At 44.2% G+C, this 16,623-nt stretch overlaps 1 protein-coding gene across 3 annotated transcripts in view; it reads left to right on the top strand.

Annotated features, from left to right (window-relative positions):
- Nucleotides 1–16,623, top strand: part of LOC147882668 (rab GTPase-activating protein 22-like) — a 71,969-nt gene that overhangs the window by 40,103 nt on the left and 15,243 nt on the right. For all 3 annotated transcript variants that reach the window (XM_087400388.1, XM_087400387.1, XM_087400386.1), the window contains 2 exons: nucleotides 369–491; nucleotides 13,105–13,193. In XM_087400388.1, coding sequence (XP_087256514.1) covers nucleotides 369–491; nucleotides 13,105–13,193 — 212 coding nt within the window. The remainder of the gene's footprint in view (nucleotides 1–368; nucleotides 492–13,104; nucleotides 13,194–16,623) is intronic.

Here is a 16,623-nt window from a genome sequence, read left to right as displayed (position 1 = left end):
TGGATTCATCTAGGTGTATGTCTCTATTGTGCTCATACCTTTCTCCGATATGTGCATAGGCCCGGCATCTTAGGAATACATGCTGCTCATTGTCTACCTCTCCCGTGGGGCAGATTTTTCATATTCTTTCTTCTCTTGGGACCCTCGGTCTTGTCCACCTTCCCTTTTCCACTTCTAGGTCATGTGAGCTGGTTCGCATTTTGCATATTAGATACCTTTTGTGTCTTCTCCAAGGTATTTTTGCATCCCATAGCTATCCGTTGGATTAATTTCCTGTTTATAGAGAGAGAGAGAGAGCTTGTTTTTTTAAACCACGTTGTTTCTAAAGCAAAGGTGCTTATGAAGTTTAAAATTGTCTTAATTTTCAGGCTTAGATGTTGTACGTACTGATAGAACGCTCCAATTTTATGAGAAGCCTTCAAATCTTGCGAAGCTTTGGGACATTTTGGCTGTATACTCTTGGACAGATCCTGATATTGGATATTGTCAAGGTTTGTGCAAGTTCGTTGTTTACAAATATTTACATAGGAATTATCGTTTTACTGAAACTTCCTATATAGGACTCTTTCTATAAGTAACATCAAACAATTCATCTTTTTAGATGCTCTCACTGTAATTTTTTTTTCGTGGTGGTCATTTTAGGTTTAGCAAAATTGGTAGATTTTTTTTAAGATTCCAAGTGAAGAAATCTTTCTAGTTCACCAGATGGTGCTCTGGTGCTCTATCAAACGTTTTCACATCAATTTTCATAATAAAGATGATGATGAGGGCAATGATGATAATTCTAATAAATAATAATAAAAAAATATCAGCATAATAAACTGCTCTTGCTGTTATTTTGTTGTATATATTCCTATGAAACCCACCATGCCTAGGATTGTGAGGGTTCTGATTTTGTGAATTCGCCCACATTCTTTCTTGTGATCAGGAAATACTCGAGGGTGGGAAACATGCGATTATCATGATTTTCCTTTTGCTTTTACTTTTACAACCCAGTGTAGGTACCGAGAGTGGGAGGGGAGGAATGCTTAAATTGGGGAGGAAAGGGCAATGTTGAGAGCAAACAAGGGGGCACTCTCAGAACATATTTACAAAGGAAAGAAAGGGGGCATAGAACTGTTGGATCATCTAGGTAGTGTTTTACTTGATCTCGCTACTATCTTCAAGGATGCTTTTCAGTTCACATAATCATGATCAAAGCTCTTGTGCGTGTAGATACATTGTTGCTTCTAGTGTTCTTGGTCTTTAAATGATGGAATTGTATTGGGAACGCACTATGGGCCTTCCACTATCTACTAGAGTATCTATAAGCAACCGTTTGACAGATATGGTGTAGAAAAGAGCTTAGCTAGAAGGGAAAGAAGAGGCATATAATGGCAGGGTGGAGAGAGAGAGAGAGAGAGATATTAACGTCCGCGGGAGGCCTCGTGGGCCTATGGGACAAAGTACAAAATACACCAAAAGGGAAAAGAACTCATACAAGCCACAAAGGGCTGGAGCAAAGGGCACGCTAAGACCCTTGCTGAGTGCTGTGCTGAAATAAAAAGCTCAATAGATCAAGTACATAACAAAACATATGTAATGAAGGGGAAAAAGAGGCCAAGTTAGAGGCCCTTTAGGTGGAAAATGTGGAGGGACTATATAAGTCTCCATCCACCCACTACTATGTACTTTTTGATGTGACATCTAATCCTATCTACTCTCCCTTCCTCCTTCCTGCCTACGCTCACTCACTCTTCCTCTCTCTTCCCTACTCCCTCTCAATCTCTCCCTCTCTTCCTACCTCATTCTCTCTCTCCTACCCTTCCTCTCCCTCTTCCCCTCTCTCTCTCTCTCTCTCTCTCTCTCTCTCTCTCTCTCCCTCCTGCTCCTCTATCCCCCTTTCTCCAAATCTGTCCCTACCCCCTTCTCTACATTGGTATCAGAGCACCAACTCTGGCACCCTTGCTTCCCCTCTCACCGTTCACTTCAATCTTTAAGCGACAGAGAACAATTATGGTCTAGTAGGTTGCCTAAGTGGAGAAACCAATGCTGAACAGCAGACCGGCCTAGAGAACCAGACTGAAACGAAGATGAAACCTAAAAAAAAAAGCTGTGCGCCATGGACAAGAATGAACGAATGAAATCTTCCAAAAGCTGTGCGCCAGGGATAGTCTCTCCACTGTGCACCAGGGATAGCCAGCCCAGCTGATCATTCACGCGGTCATGGAGCAAACAAGCACACTATGGATAGCGAGGCCAGCCACCAGCTCCAAAAAAAAAAAAGGCGTAGGAGATTGCCATTGCCGGCGCGTACAGCAGATTTGCCATGAATCCCCTCGACGCCATGAATCCCGCATGACACTCATGAATCCCCTTGATGCTGCAAATTCTTGCTATTCCGACGGAGCACCCGCGTCCCTGCTCCCCCGTCATCCCCGCTTGCCTTAGCCAAGCCTTAGCCATCCCGTGCCTCAGCCAGTCAGCCCACGCCCCGCCCCGTCGTTCCTGCTTGCCTCACGCCATCCAAGCCACGTCTCGCTCCATCGCCATCGCCGCGTCGCGCTGCCCTATCGCCAAGCAACGCCTGCAACAAAGCCTTAGTTTCCTAATGTTCAGTTAGCTAGGTTAGTTGGTTGGTTAGGTTAGTTTAGGTCTAGCTAGTTAGTGGGTTGAGTTACCTTGTTTAGGTTTAGTTAGTTTGGTCTGGTTAGGTTGGGTCAAACTAACTAGGGTTGAGTACCTCATGGGTTGGTTAGGTTAGCCTAACCAACAGTCCTAACTGTCTTAGGAGTCTTAGGTTATTGCTGTACGAACTGTCCTAGGTGACTTAGGGACCAAAAAAAAAAAACAGTTCACTTTCAGCCTAACCAACAGTCCTAACTGTCTTAGGAGTCTTAGGTTATTGCTGTACTAACTGTCCTAGGTGACTTAGGGACGAAAAAAAAAAAAACAGTTCACTTTCAGCCTCTTCTTAGGGGCCTTTCAGAGCCCGTTTGGAGCCATTTTGGCTCTGTTTTGAAGCTTCTTCGACGACCTTTCTTTTGAGCCTCTCCATCGTCATTTTCGTGTTTTCCACACACTATCTCAAGGGCTCATTACAGCAGGGTTTTTGTTATCCATTTCTCTTTGCTTACATTCGAGCTCTCTCTCCAGGACCAGTCACAATGGCACCGAAGCATGCTCCTCGTGATATATCACATGACTCTAATGAGGCTGCTCAGTATGAGCAAGTGCCTACCACAGTGGCTGCATCCACTGGTGGCGCAGAGGTTCCTTCCACTCAGCCTCTCTCTCCTGCATTCCGGGAAGTGAAAGCAGCGCAGACGCAGTTCCTGGATGCCCTTTCCTCTATGCTCCAAGGTGCTTTCGGCCAGATAGGACAGGAGTTCAGCCAACGGCTTACCACAACCATGGCTATGCAGGATACGGCTCTTGTCCAGATGGGACAGCAGATCACATCTGCCATTGCTATGCAGGATAAGGGTAAGCAGCCCGCACCCCAGTTGGGGGACCATTCAGACAGCCAGGATGTTTTGTGTGCTCCATGCAGGGGTTTTATGGCAGATGCCCGTCATGCCTATGAGCATCAGTCTTATGGACCATTGCATGTACCCCAGCTTGGGGATTATCTGGACATAGATGATGCATTTTCTGTGCCACAGAGAACCTTCTTGCAGGATGTCAGGCCATCTTTTGGCTCTCAGCTTTCTGCATCTATGCAAGCTGAGCCGTCTCTTTTGGGCCGACCCGTTGGTGTGCATCCGGCTAGTGCTCCTTTCACCGCACCAGCGAGTATGCCTGGAGTTGGCTTGGGTTTATATGGCAGCCCACACCCTTGGGAGAGAGGTCAGTCCTCTTCTCAGCCCTTTGGTATGCCATCTTTTCGGAGAGATGCATTTGGCAGAGAGACCCAGCCCAGAGTTCATGCACCTATCGCTCCGCCAGCGAGCACATATGCTAGAGTGGGACAGATTTGCTTATTTTAGTGCTCTATGTGGATGGCATGCTTGTGATTGAGACACATGCTGAAAGAAAGACAAAAAGAAAGTTTATTAAAGTCTTCGGAAGACCGATGGGTCTATGAGACTGTGAAAATCCTGATACAACGAGCTGTGGTAGTGGAGCTACTAAACGAGCATCCATACCAATGCAAAATGCAAAATGCAAAAAATGCAAAAATGCAGAATGGTAGTAAGTCCTAAGTACAACATAGTCATGTCGATGGTCGACTATATATCAATCTCAGCATCATCATCAATATCATCATCATCCCCAGCAACAGCAAGATATCAGGATGGATGAGGCAGTGGAGGCATGAAGTCGGCAATAGAGTGCTGTCGGCCACTCAGAGGTGCGGTCCTGGCACGTCTCTTGGCCGTAGCTCTGCGTCTAACCAGGGCTACTGTGACCCCCGTCGGTCGGGCTCTGACTCTAAACAAGGAGGGGATGTCTCCAAGTTGTGATCTGTGTGTCGACCCTCTGTCTGAGCTGTCGGGTCACGGGCTCCGGGTCACGGTCATGTCGAGGCCTCGTCTCGTTGGGGTCCATGTGATCGAGCTGAAAGAACTCCGTGATAGAGCTCTGAGAGGGATCAACCGAGGAAGAAGTCCGCTCCTGTCTGCATGCTCGGAGTATCCTCTCGCGGTGTCTAAGTGCCTCATGACTGAAACCTGTCAAACACCGCTGGTCTGGATAGGAGAGGAAACGGGCTAAAATCCCATAACTATCCCTGAAGAGGCAGTGGAAACGTCCTCGGATCTCATAGTACACAGGACACCTGAAGATGAAATGCTCCTATGTCTCAACCTCCTGTATGTCACACAGTGTGCATATGCGCCGCTCCCTAGATAGTCGCTCTGCTCTGCCGCTCTCGATGCGAATTCTGTGTGAAGAGACCCAGAACTGCCCAAGAGAGATCCTCAGCGAGTGGGGTAGGTGAATCTGTGTATCCTGGTGGGTCAATGAAACCCTCCGTTGTGATATGTAAGAAGTGATCTCTGAGCCAAGCTTCACTGGGAGTTCACTCGGTTCCAACCAGGTCCGAAAAGTGTGTAGCTGTAGTAGATTCTCATGGATAACCTGGTTGACCTCGTGTGATAAGAGGGGAGAGAACGGAGCATCCATGCTATACTGGAAGGGAGGTAGTCTATCCATGTGGAGCCCCAGTCGCTCAAACCATCTCTCCGTACGTGCATACCAGCACCTCTGATCTCCTCCAGCTGCAAGTGCCATAGAAGAGGATAGAGCTATCCATGGTAGCCTGCTACGCCCCGAGGTATAATCCCCATATTCCCTAACTCGGTATAGATATGTGATGACCTGAAATGCAGCATCTAGCTGTAAAGGGGGTGACCTAAACTCAGCATGAATGATCTGGTGAGGAACGGATGACTTACCACGAATCATCCGTGATAACATGAGAACCTGTAGCTGCTCCACACGGGCCCACTATCTATCCGACAAGTCTAGCCCCCAACAAGGGCTGCCGTACATCCCCGTTGGGCGAGCCAAGGAGTCAAAAAGCAACCCCTTGGTGTGTGGATCCTGAAAGTGTGAGCGGAAGCACTGCCTCTCTAGCCTGGCCAATGAGGCATACCCTCTACTCAAGCGTGCCTGCATCGTGGGTCTCATAGTGAAGCTCGGTCCGGAGAAGATAACCCCAAGATAAGTGTATGATGAAACTATCTCAACAGATGACCCCGCAAATGTGAACTGCTCCTGACGCATGATGGCTCGAGATGTATTGAAGATCATGACCTTGGTTTTACCCAGGTTGACCTTCAAATCATGAGACTCACAAAAGGACTGTAGTGTGTCGAGGTGTCTCTGAAGCCCCTCTGCTGAGGAAGACAAGAGAGCCACGTCATCTGCATAGAGCAAAATCTAGATCAGCATGCCCGCAAGAGAGCAACCTACACCCCTCTGTGTCTGCATCATTGTCTCAAGCTCGTCAATGTAGAGGCCAAACAAGGTAGGCGACAAAGGACACCCTTGTTTGACCCCGATGGTACTCATGATCTCGTATGTCCACCCGGATCCTGCTCGAACTCTGCCAGAAACTCTCTCGTAAAGTACCATGACAGCCCAAATGATCTCCTGGTCATAACCCAAGTCCTGTAGGCGCCGTATGAGGCGCCTACAGGACCGTGTCAAATGCCTTGCGGAAATCCACAAAGCAACAATAAACCCTCTGCTTTCGTGACCTCGCCTCCTCGATGATACATCTGAGCATGAGAATGTGGTCCATGGTTCCATGATCACGCCAGAATCCGGCCTGTCGTGCTGCTCTAAGTCCTCGACACTCTGCAAGTCTGCTAACCTCGGAGTCAAGTACTGATGCATAAATCTTGGACATGACATGTCCAATCATAATGGTCCTGTAGTTCTCCGGGCTCATGGGATCCCCTGCCTTGTGGATGGGTGAGATAGTGTTAATGGTCCAAGTGTGAGCAAATTGCAGCTTTTAAGCTTGACTTGTAGAAGACATTTGCTATGTCTGATCTTGGTCTTTTGCATTACTATCTTGGCATTCAATTTGCTAGGAGTGTAGGGGGGCATTTTGATGTCACAATCCAAGTATATTGGACAGATTTCGCAACGTTTTCAGTTTGAGGATTGCAAGCCAGTATCCACACCATTAGAGCTTGGTTTTACTTTCTTTTGAGGATGGCGGCGGTGCATGTGATGTCAGTCTCTATCAGCAGGTAGTTGGTTGTTCGGTTTACTTATGCCATACGAGACCGGATCTACAGTATGCTGTCTGACAGTTGAGCAGATATATGCACAGCCCCTCTACGCACCATTGGCATGCCGTGAAGCGTGTCTTCAAGTAACTCAAAGGCACTCTGCATTTGGGCCTCCTTTATGAGGCTGATTCTTCACTTGTTATGCATGGCTTCACTGATAGTGATTGGGCTGGCTGTTCGGGCACCCTTGTGTGTCACATAGTGGCAACTGTTTCATGCTTGGTACTTCATGCATTTCTTGGTTCAGCAAGAAGCAGAGTACAATTGCTACCTCTAGCTGTGAAGCTGAGTATAGAGCAGCTTTTACAGCTACAGTGGAGTGTGTTTGGCTCTGCAAGTTACTTGCAGATCTTTATGCTTGTCAGATTGCTCCGACCGTCATCTTCACTGATAGTTAGAGCGCTTTGGCTGCTGCATGGAATCCTATTTTCCATGCTCACATAAAGCATATTGAGGTTCACTATCACTATGTCAAAGAGAGATTATCAGCAGGTGATATTCAGCTGTCTTATGTTCCCACTGAAGACAACTTGGCAGATCTTTTTACGAAGGCTCTACCTCAACCTAAGATTGAAGCTTTTCGGCAAGCTTTAAACTTAGTACCTTTTGTGACTTGATTTGTTGTACTTTGTACAGTCATAGATTGCTATATCTCTAAAGGATGAACATGTGCAACCATGACATTAGATATTCAGGTATCCTCAGTCATATCAGCCCATACCATGGAGGGAGGTTTGTAGGCCATTCTATGGGCTATCCATAGGTGCCACTCATTCGTTGGTATGTGCCTTGTAGGCCTAGTTACAATCAGTTAGGTCAGTTGGTATAGTTAGTATATGTACCACTTAGGATAGTTAGGACACTTAGTCCAGTTAGGGCATTTAGCTGTAGGGTTTTGTTATGTTGGCTCTCTCTTGAGCCTCCACTCTCAGTTTTGCAGCAATTCCTTACAGCATCTCGTTTTCTGTCTTCTCTCCTCCCCTCCATTTTTGAGCTTCCATTGCCTGCCATAGCCTACATAGCGTGCAAGTCCGCTGCTCGCGAGGCGTACCTGCAGCTTTCCTAGTCTCGATCCAAAGCTGATGGAATGAGATCCGCATTATCTGATAGAAATCCTCAGGACATGTGAAACTTGTCTCTCCTCCAAGTACCGGGGTCTCCTTCCGTTGACACTCTCAAGAAATGGTCTCGGTAGAACTGTGTCTTGGTGGGGAGCCCCCCCCCCCCCCCCCCCCCCTAGTCCGTGAAGTGTAGAGCTGAAGTAGGTCTAACCGTATGATACAGTTGATCTCCTATCGCGGAAACAAATGATCAGGGGCATCCAAGCTATACTAAAAGGGAGGGAGACGGTCCACCTGAAAACGTTCTCTCTTAAACATCTAGATATATGGGCATACCATGCTAGCCTGACTCCTCTCTCTGCTAGCTGTATAGAAGACTCCAATGCTAGCCTTGGTAATCTCCCCTTGGGTAAGGCCTAGACTTTGTGGAAGTAGGTGACTGTCTGTAATGTAGCATCAATCTGGACTGGTGTCATAGCGAACTTTGCCTGAATAATTTGATGTGGGACTTATGGTTTGCTCTTGATCATCCTGGATCCCATGGTTACCTAGATATAAGGGTGCCACATACATGGCAGCAAGTCTCACAAGCGTGTCAAAGAGTCACTCTTTCGTCAGGGATTCTGGAAGTGTGCCTGGAAGCAATGCTGCTCAAGTCCGGCTAAGGCTCCTTTCCCTCGTGGGAGACATGCTCTAGCTGCATGGGACATCGTGAAAACTGGTCCCGTAAAGATAGTACCTAGATAGGTGTATGACTATACAATCTCAAGTAGCTCCCCTCGGTAAGGGAAGGGATGTCGGTGGAGCACTGCTCGTGAGGTGTTGAAGATCATAACCTTGGTCTTATCAAGGTTGATTGTGAGGTCTCTCTCTCTCTGCAAAACACCTCAGGGCCTCCAGGTGTCTCTGTAGACCTGCTGCTGATGAGGATAGAAGGAGTATGTCATCTGCATGCAACAATATCGGCACCAGTAGGTCGGCCAACATCGATCCTTCCCCTCCCCAGCGGTCAATGAAAGTTGTAATCTCATCAATATAAAGCCCAAGCAGTGTTGGTGAAAGGGGCCATCCCTATTTCACTCCTATCGTACTCTAGATCTAGTATGATAAGCCTCCACCCAAATCATATCTCCTAGGATCTACATCTCCAAAAGCCATGCAATCATGCGAGACCGTAGGACTGTGTTGAAGGCCTTTTGAAAGTCTACGAAATAGGCATAGACTTTATGGGATCTAGATCTCGCCTCCTTGATGATAGCCCACAGAGTAAAGATGTGATGTAGAATGGAGTGCTGTTTTTGGAATCTAGCATGTCCCAGTGCCCACTGTCCACGCATCTCTGCGTGGGAACTAAGCTCTCTCTCTATTACTGATTCATAGATCTTGGTCAGTGTATGGCTATTCAACCTACTTCTAGAGCTGTTCCGGGCTGAAACAAGCTCTTTTTGTTGGCTGGATTCTCATCTTCTCTTCCTACTCTATGCTACTGCCATTCTTTCTCAGTTTCTGCAAGGTTGGATGCCTTGCTGTTGGCCCGGAAGACGATTGGGGCACTGGTTGTGATACTCTCTTCCTGGGGGTGCAGTGGCTAGCCTTGGGCTCAGTAATGGCTTGGACATGTGTGAATGCATTGCTTGGCATGCTGTCAGGTTGTTCTATTTATGTTGCGCATGACTGCTGAAAGGAACCAATGGAATAGCACTGGGAGTTGGTCACTAGCACAGCCACAGGTTGGCATTGTATTGGGTTGCACCTGCGGGTCAGCTCTTGAAGGGAGTCCCTTTGTATTTTGAGCTAACCAATAATTAAATAAGTACGGCAATGGGCGCCAAGTGTTGGGGCCAACATGTGTCACTCTTCATGCTTTTGAGTAGGGGCATTCTAGCCTCCCTTGTCTTAAGTGGTTCAATGATGCTATGCAGTGACGTTATATGCTCTGAGTTTTGTTTGTGGACAATGGCAATGTTTCAAGTTGGTTGTATTTCAGTTTTGTGAGATAGTAGAGTCAGTTACACTGCCCTTTGTCGATCAAAGGCCGGTTACAATAGGTGTGCCATGTATCTGGACCCTTGATAAGAATGGGTGGTTTCCCCTCAAATAGGAGCCCCATGCAAAGGCGGGGTCATCTCCTCGAAAAGATCGGATCACCTCATCCATCCTACACGATAGGAAAACCCGCCTCTTATGTGATGTCAGGCGTTTGAAGATCCACTGTGCCTCAGATCTCGTCAAGTGTCCCAAGGCTTGCTCATGTGTGAGCTGAGATTGCATTTTTAGCACTCATCGCCATACCATGGATTTTGCGGATCATGGGAAAAGAACTAATGGCTGCATCATGAATCACTGAGACAAGTGTGTCAGCGGCATGGGCGAGGTCTACATCAGCTCCAAGGGGGGCAGCGAGACCATGGGATAGGTGGCTCATGTACATTGCATTGAGGGCATGATCGAAGTGAACTCGGACATGGGTGGAGGCTAGAGGGTTAGGTCCCATGTCTGGGGGACCATGAAGTTATGTACGAGTGTCACAAAAGCCAGGGAGCCCTATAGGTAATCCGTACTTCCTCCATGTGGGAAGTAAGTGAGATTTTCAGATAGTGGCCATCGCTGAAGGCCGATGTATATACTCAGGTCATGCACTACTCCTAGCTCTAGCAAGTATCTCCCATACACTGTCCCATGTGGGGCATCCCTTGAATGTCTCATTATCCCGATATCCATAGAATCTATCTCTGGCACTTTGAGATGATCTGACTCAAAATGCAGCAGCCCTACTTGCTCATCCCCCGTGCGTGAATTGAAATCTCCCAGTAGGAGCAACTCTCCTAATCTGGAGAACTCTATGATATCCTCAACATAATCTCATATGGGCTATGACTCTTTGCAGTGACCATATGATAATGTGTCCAAGGGGAAGTAACATATTGCAATGAAGATTGTCGTGCCTCAGGGGGATTGAAATCGTACCCACATGTGCCTTGCATAAGAGAGAGAGAGAGAGAGAGAGAGAGAGAGAGAGAGAGAGAGAGAGAGGATATAATTGTATTAATGTCCTTTTGAGACCCTCAGGATCTATGGGACTGATGACCACTATTAAATTAAATAGTGGTCCATTACGACCATTGAAATTAAAGTCTCCCAAATCTTTCTACATTGTGAGTCTGTGTTGTGAGTCTGTGCTGGACTATTTTTTGTGCATGAGAGAGAGAGAGAGAGAGAGAGAGAGAGCCTATGAGACCAAGAGACTGAAGTCAACATGAAAATACACCCTCAGTGGGAGGAATTGGAGGTGTCTATCCTGCTTCCAAAAGTAAAGATAAAAGAAAATATTCGTGATCCTAGGAACTACATGAAGGAGTCCATGTGTCGGAAGTTCTTGTCATGTCTTTACATGCATCTTGAATTGCGAGAAATAAAATGAAATGGAATGCTTGTATAAATGTCCGTGAGAGACCCGTTTTATATATATATATATATAGATAGACACAACGAGAGAGAGAGAGAGAGAGAGAGAGAGAGATTAACATATATGCAAGGTGAGAGAGGAGCTTGCACATACATAGCAAGGTGCTAGAGAGAATGAAATGTATGATCACAATGAAGGGGGATACCCCTTCCATTAATGTCCCTTGAGATCACTCAAGGTCCATCTTCCCATTTAGACCTACCCTTTGCCTATGATCCATGAACTTCCCATTTAGACCTACCCTTTGCCTATGACCCATTTAATGCACTCTAATGCACCCTTTACTTTCCTATTAGCCCTAGGACCTAGACACATGGGTACACGTCTTTATCAATAATCATTGGCCAATGCTACATAGTTTAACGACATCATCTTCACCGCTTGACATGATTCGTACTTCCCCTCACTGACTTGATTCTTCTTTTATCAATACTCAATAAGGCCTGCCCAATAACTTGTGACACATTCTCATCAATAACAAAAAGATCCAAATGTGTTATTGAAGTGGGTAAAGATTGGCCATAGATGATTTTCAAATGGAGAACTATGTAGATGAATTAGTATTTTCTTCGATAGATCATCAATCAAATTTTTTAACTTTACCATTTCATCCTATAAGGAATATACTTATTCTTTATCCATTCACAAATTTATACATCTTGAAAGGTCATGAGGCCCAAAAGGCCTTGGCTAAATGGACAGCCTTCACTATGGGCTCGAGAGTCAAGGTAGATTTGTGGGATGGGGACATAGAAGCCTCACCCTCCTGCTTGGATGCCTTAGCTTTCTCTTTGATTGAATTTGTCTTGGCAATTTTAGCCAAAAAACAAGATATTGCCATACATGCCTTGGCCTATGTTTCTTACAACCAAAACATTTAGCTTCCTTAACTAGCCTTTTCTTCTCTTCATCAATCGTGGAAGGAAATGGCACCCATCTGGGACGTATTGTCTGTTTATATTCTAAACAAGAGCCTTTCCCCTTCCCTTATTGAAGGGTTTACGATTTGACTTTCTTTCAGCTATTTAAACCAGTTCAGTGAGGTTTTTAAGAGTGGTAGGGTTGAACATTTCAACTCATACTCACTTCTGGGTTTAGGTTTGTAAATCTTTCTTTCTCTTCTGTCTTTTTAGGTAACTCTCACGAGAGTTTCCAAAACTTGGTTGTAAATTCAGCAATACTCTTATTATCAAATTGCCTGAACTTTTTAACAAGTTCTCTTCATGCCTTGGTGGCATGAAATTGACTTTCGATTGTCCCACAAACTTAGCCAATTCAAGGATAGGCTCTTGGTTTGTAACAACGACCACCACATTAAAGCATATTTTGGTAGATGCATTGTCGCAAGAGCAGGCTTCTCTTAATCGGTCTTGTCTTTGTGGGCAAAGTACAGCTGAAAATGGCAAATCCAACCATGATTTTATCAGCCTCCCCTGCTCCATCATGTTTAGGAAATTCAATGGTTGGAACTTGACTTTTTTTGAAGGAGTACTTAAATCTTCATCCTCAAAATTTAGAACTCTCTTTGTCCCTCGTTTTGTCATTATGGACTGAGAATTTCACAGAAATGTCAGTCTATTGAAAGTGAAATGCATACAACTAATGTTGAGTTAAATTCCTTTAGGAATTTCACAAAAGCAGTAAATTTTTTTAAAAATTGTGTTTAACCTCCTCAATGATAGTTTGCCAGTTGAAGGCACAGTCAAGGGTGGCCACATTAGTGGCAGTGGTCCAGTTGATGATATTTTTAGCCTTTGCTAAATGATTTTGCATGTGGATTGTCTACTTAAATTATCTCAGCATCGTTTTTGGAAGGGCTTCTCAAAATTTCTTTGTTTTCCTTCCATAGGTATGAGCGATCTTTGCTCCCCAATGGTGCTGCTCTTTCAGAATGAAGCAGATGCTTTTTGGAGCTTTGAGCGTTTGATGAATCGATTGGTATGCCTTGAAGCACATGATGTACCTCTTGGTTTCCATAGTTAGCGAATAGTTCTGATTTTGTTGAAAGTAAAACTACTTTGACAAGGATCCAATTGTAGAATTACTCTGAACTTCTGTAGGGAATTTTGTGAGCCCAAGTTATATGCAGAGATAACCTTATTTTTTTGATGTACTTCTGTTTTGTAATGCTTGCTAATGATTAAGAATGTTGTATGTTTCAACAATAGCGCAATAACCTTTTCATGTAAGCTGCTCATCTGGTGTTTGGTTTTCATCTATATGCCTTGAAGCACAGCTAATATTGGATGATGTACTTCTTGGTTTCAATCTTCCACAGTTAGTGAATAGTTCTGATTTTGCTGAAAGAAAAACTACTTTGACAAGGATCCAGTTGTAGAATGACTCTGAACATCTGTAGGGAATTTTGTGAGCCCAAGTTATATGCTGAGATAACCTTATTTTTTTGATGCACGTCTTTTTTGTGATGCTTGCTAATGGTTAGAATGTTTTATGTTTCAACAATAGCACTATAACCTTTCAATGTGATGCACTTCTTTTTTGTGATGCTTGCTAATGATTAAGAATGTTTATGTTTCAACAATAGCACAATAACCTTTCAACAAAGCTGCTCATGTGGTGTTTGTGTTTTCTCCTTCTGCCCGAACTGTCCACTGCTTCAGAAATCAGCAGCAACCTCCTTCTGCCCCATACGCTCTCCTGGTCCAAAGCTTTACACAGCCTTGTGGTCTGATGCGAGGTCAAAGTGCAGCGGAATATTCGAACATAGAAGAAAGAGCAGATATGTGAACTGAGACAGCAAGAAATGCAAATGCAAAAGAGATGGAACTGGGCAGAAAATGTCAGCTAAAACTCTGCCTTTTGACTGAAAATCTCCACAAACTTGGTGCAATCCAAGGGCCAAACTGCCCTCTGGATCACTGAGTTTTGAAGTAGAACAACACCTTTGAGAGCTCCAAAGATAGGCTGTTGACTGCGTCAAATCAATGTGCAGAGGCAGGGCCAATGACCCTATTTATACTAGGGGGGAAAGGGCTGCAGACAGCCAACCTGACCTGACTGGGTCTGGTTGGCTTGTCTGCCTGACTGGACCTAGTCAGGTTGGTTGACCTGATGCAGGTTTGCTGGCCTAGTTGGTCTACCAGGTTTGCTGGCCTGGTTAGCCCCAGCCAGCCTAAAACAGGCTGTAAACCCTGCCCCCTACCAGGCCTTAAACCTGGTAATGGGCCTTGGTAAAAGCCCCCAAACTAACTGCCTAAACTACACCTTTCTCATGCAGGCACTCCTGCATAGAAGCCCTCACTGCCTAGTGTACATACAGGAGATGACTAACTTTAACAGTGACATAGAGACCTTGAAAGTTGATCTACAAAGAAAGGACTCACTTTTTTTGTTCTTCAAATCAAACACTATCTTTAAATGTTCATTGTTCACACTTACTGAAGCCAATGATGCCATTGAAGAAAGTCCCAACTAATGCTTTAATATTTTGCTAATCATCTGCTTAAAGATTTCTATGCCATTACTTAACCCAAAAGGGTCTCTAAATACTTGTAAAGAGCTGTCTTGTGGTGCTATTTTAGTTGGATGGTACCCAATCTCATGTTCAATATGGCTAAAGATGTTGGCTGATTGTCATCTCTGTTAAATTCCTTATAATGTACACACATTCTCCAAGATTCATCCTTATCTAAAGAAAGTAACACTCGCAAAGAAAAGGTGAACTTTTTGGTTGAATCAACCATTCTTTAATAACCCACTTTTGAATCTCCTACTAGATAGTCACTGGGAAACACCTTTCAAGGGCTAGAAATCTTGAATTGTGTTAGTCCCTTGAACTGTTTCATTGAAACACCTCAAACTTGGGGGTTTCCACACGTATTGAATGTGGCCTGTAAAAGCGTTTCAAGTGTCAATTCTTTTCTTCTTTTTTGCTGGCCTTACTTCTAGTTGCTTCCTCTCATGCTGTCGCTCCCTTTTGCTCGTTTTTGCCTTCTTCTCCTGTCAATATGCCGTATGCAACATTTATGATGTTCATTGTAAATAGCTATCTCATCAAAACTTTAAACATTCAAGTTTTTAGTCAAGTCCTTTTTTTAGAATTATTGCAAAACATTTTTGACACCAACAATGTTCATTTCAACCATCCCCTAGGCTCCAAGTGCCATAAATATAATATTACCTAGGCGACATGGTAGTGGAAATTTTTCAAATGTGAAACCATTTTGGGGAAACATTTCATTGTGACTATGCGTGCTACAGCCTTCTCACACCACATGGATATATTTGTAGGAGTGCTTTCAAGAGTAAGATTCATTGTAGGATCTTAAGCCTTTCGGTGGAAGGCTCTTTGGTAGGTCTTGGAGGAAACACTTCTAAAACTCTCTCCTCTCAGTGGAAAGGCTATCCTCATTGCTTAGCATATTGGATTGACAAACATGAATCAACTAAGAACAAAGAGAATTATTGAAAGGTAATCCTTATTACCCAGCGTATTGGATTTGACAAACAGAAATCAAATAAGAACAAAGAATTTTTGAAAGTCTCTCCTCCTTGGTTGAAAGGCTATCCTCATTTGCTCAGCATATTGGATTGACAAACATACATCAAATAAGAACAAAGGGAATTTTGGAATTCTTGAAAGGCTATCCTCATTGGTCAGCATATTGGATGGTAGTACGATGCTCTCCAAGTGGAGCCAATGTATCTATATCCACAAACTTCTTAGGTTGAACTTTTTTCTTTTTGATTCCTCCTTTGGCTGCAAGTCTGTCTCTCTTTGCAACTTTTCCACTTTGCCTTATATGTGCCATATTGATTGATAAAGGTATAGGGTATCACTGATGCTCAAAGTCACTCAATCACGAACACAGGGTTCCTTAAGCTTACTTGCTACTATAACTCAATATTAATCAATTGTTTAATTTGAAAGAAGCAGAGGCTTTGATTCTTTTTGGCTCATGCTTGCATGAGCATGGTTTCCAATTAACAATTAAATTAATTACTAGACGATTTGAAATAGCAACAAGTGAAATTGGAACTTGGAACTTAGAATGATCAAAACTTCCAAGTTATAAACAGGAAAATGAGATAGGGTTTAAAAGAACTGAAAAAAGAAATACAACGCAGCATGCAATGTGAATGTAACGATCCTCTTCTAGGGTATCAAACCGTGAGACATTCCTTATTTCAATGATATATGATTGCAATACAATGATATCCTCAGTTTGGAACGACCTTTTAGAAATCCTATCGCATATAACAACGGTGTATGACAATACAGTGGAATCTCCACAAATACAAAGTTTTAAATAGAGTTACCTTATGGGTTCTCCAAAAAGATGCCAGCAGAGAACTAAAACATAGAGTCTCTAACAACTTTGCAAAAGGAAAGGCTGATGTTAGATCC

The sequence above is a fragment of the Dipteris shenzhenensis genome, chromosome 29 (assembly GCF_047967505.1).
Source record: "Dipteris shenzhenensis isolate YYH24624 ecotype China chromosome 29, Dip_SZ_1.0, whole genome shotgun sequence".
Taxonomy (NCBI): domain Eukaryota; kingdom Viridiplantae; phylum Streptophyta; class Polypodiopsida; order Gleicheniales; family Dipteridaceae; genus Dipteris; species Dipteris shenzhenensis.
Note: the sequence above shows the minus strand (reverse complement) of the source record. Positions and strands in the feature narration are given on the sequence as shown.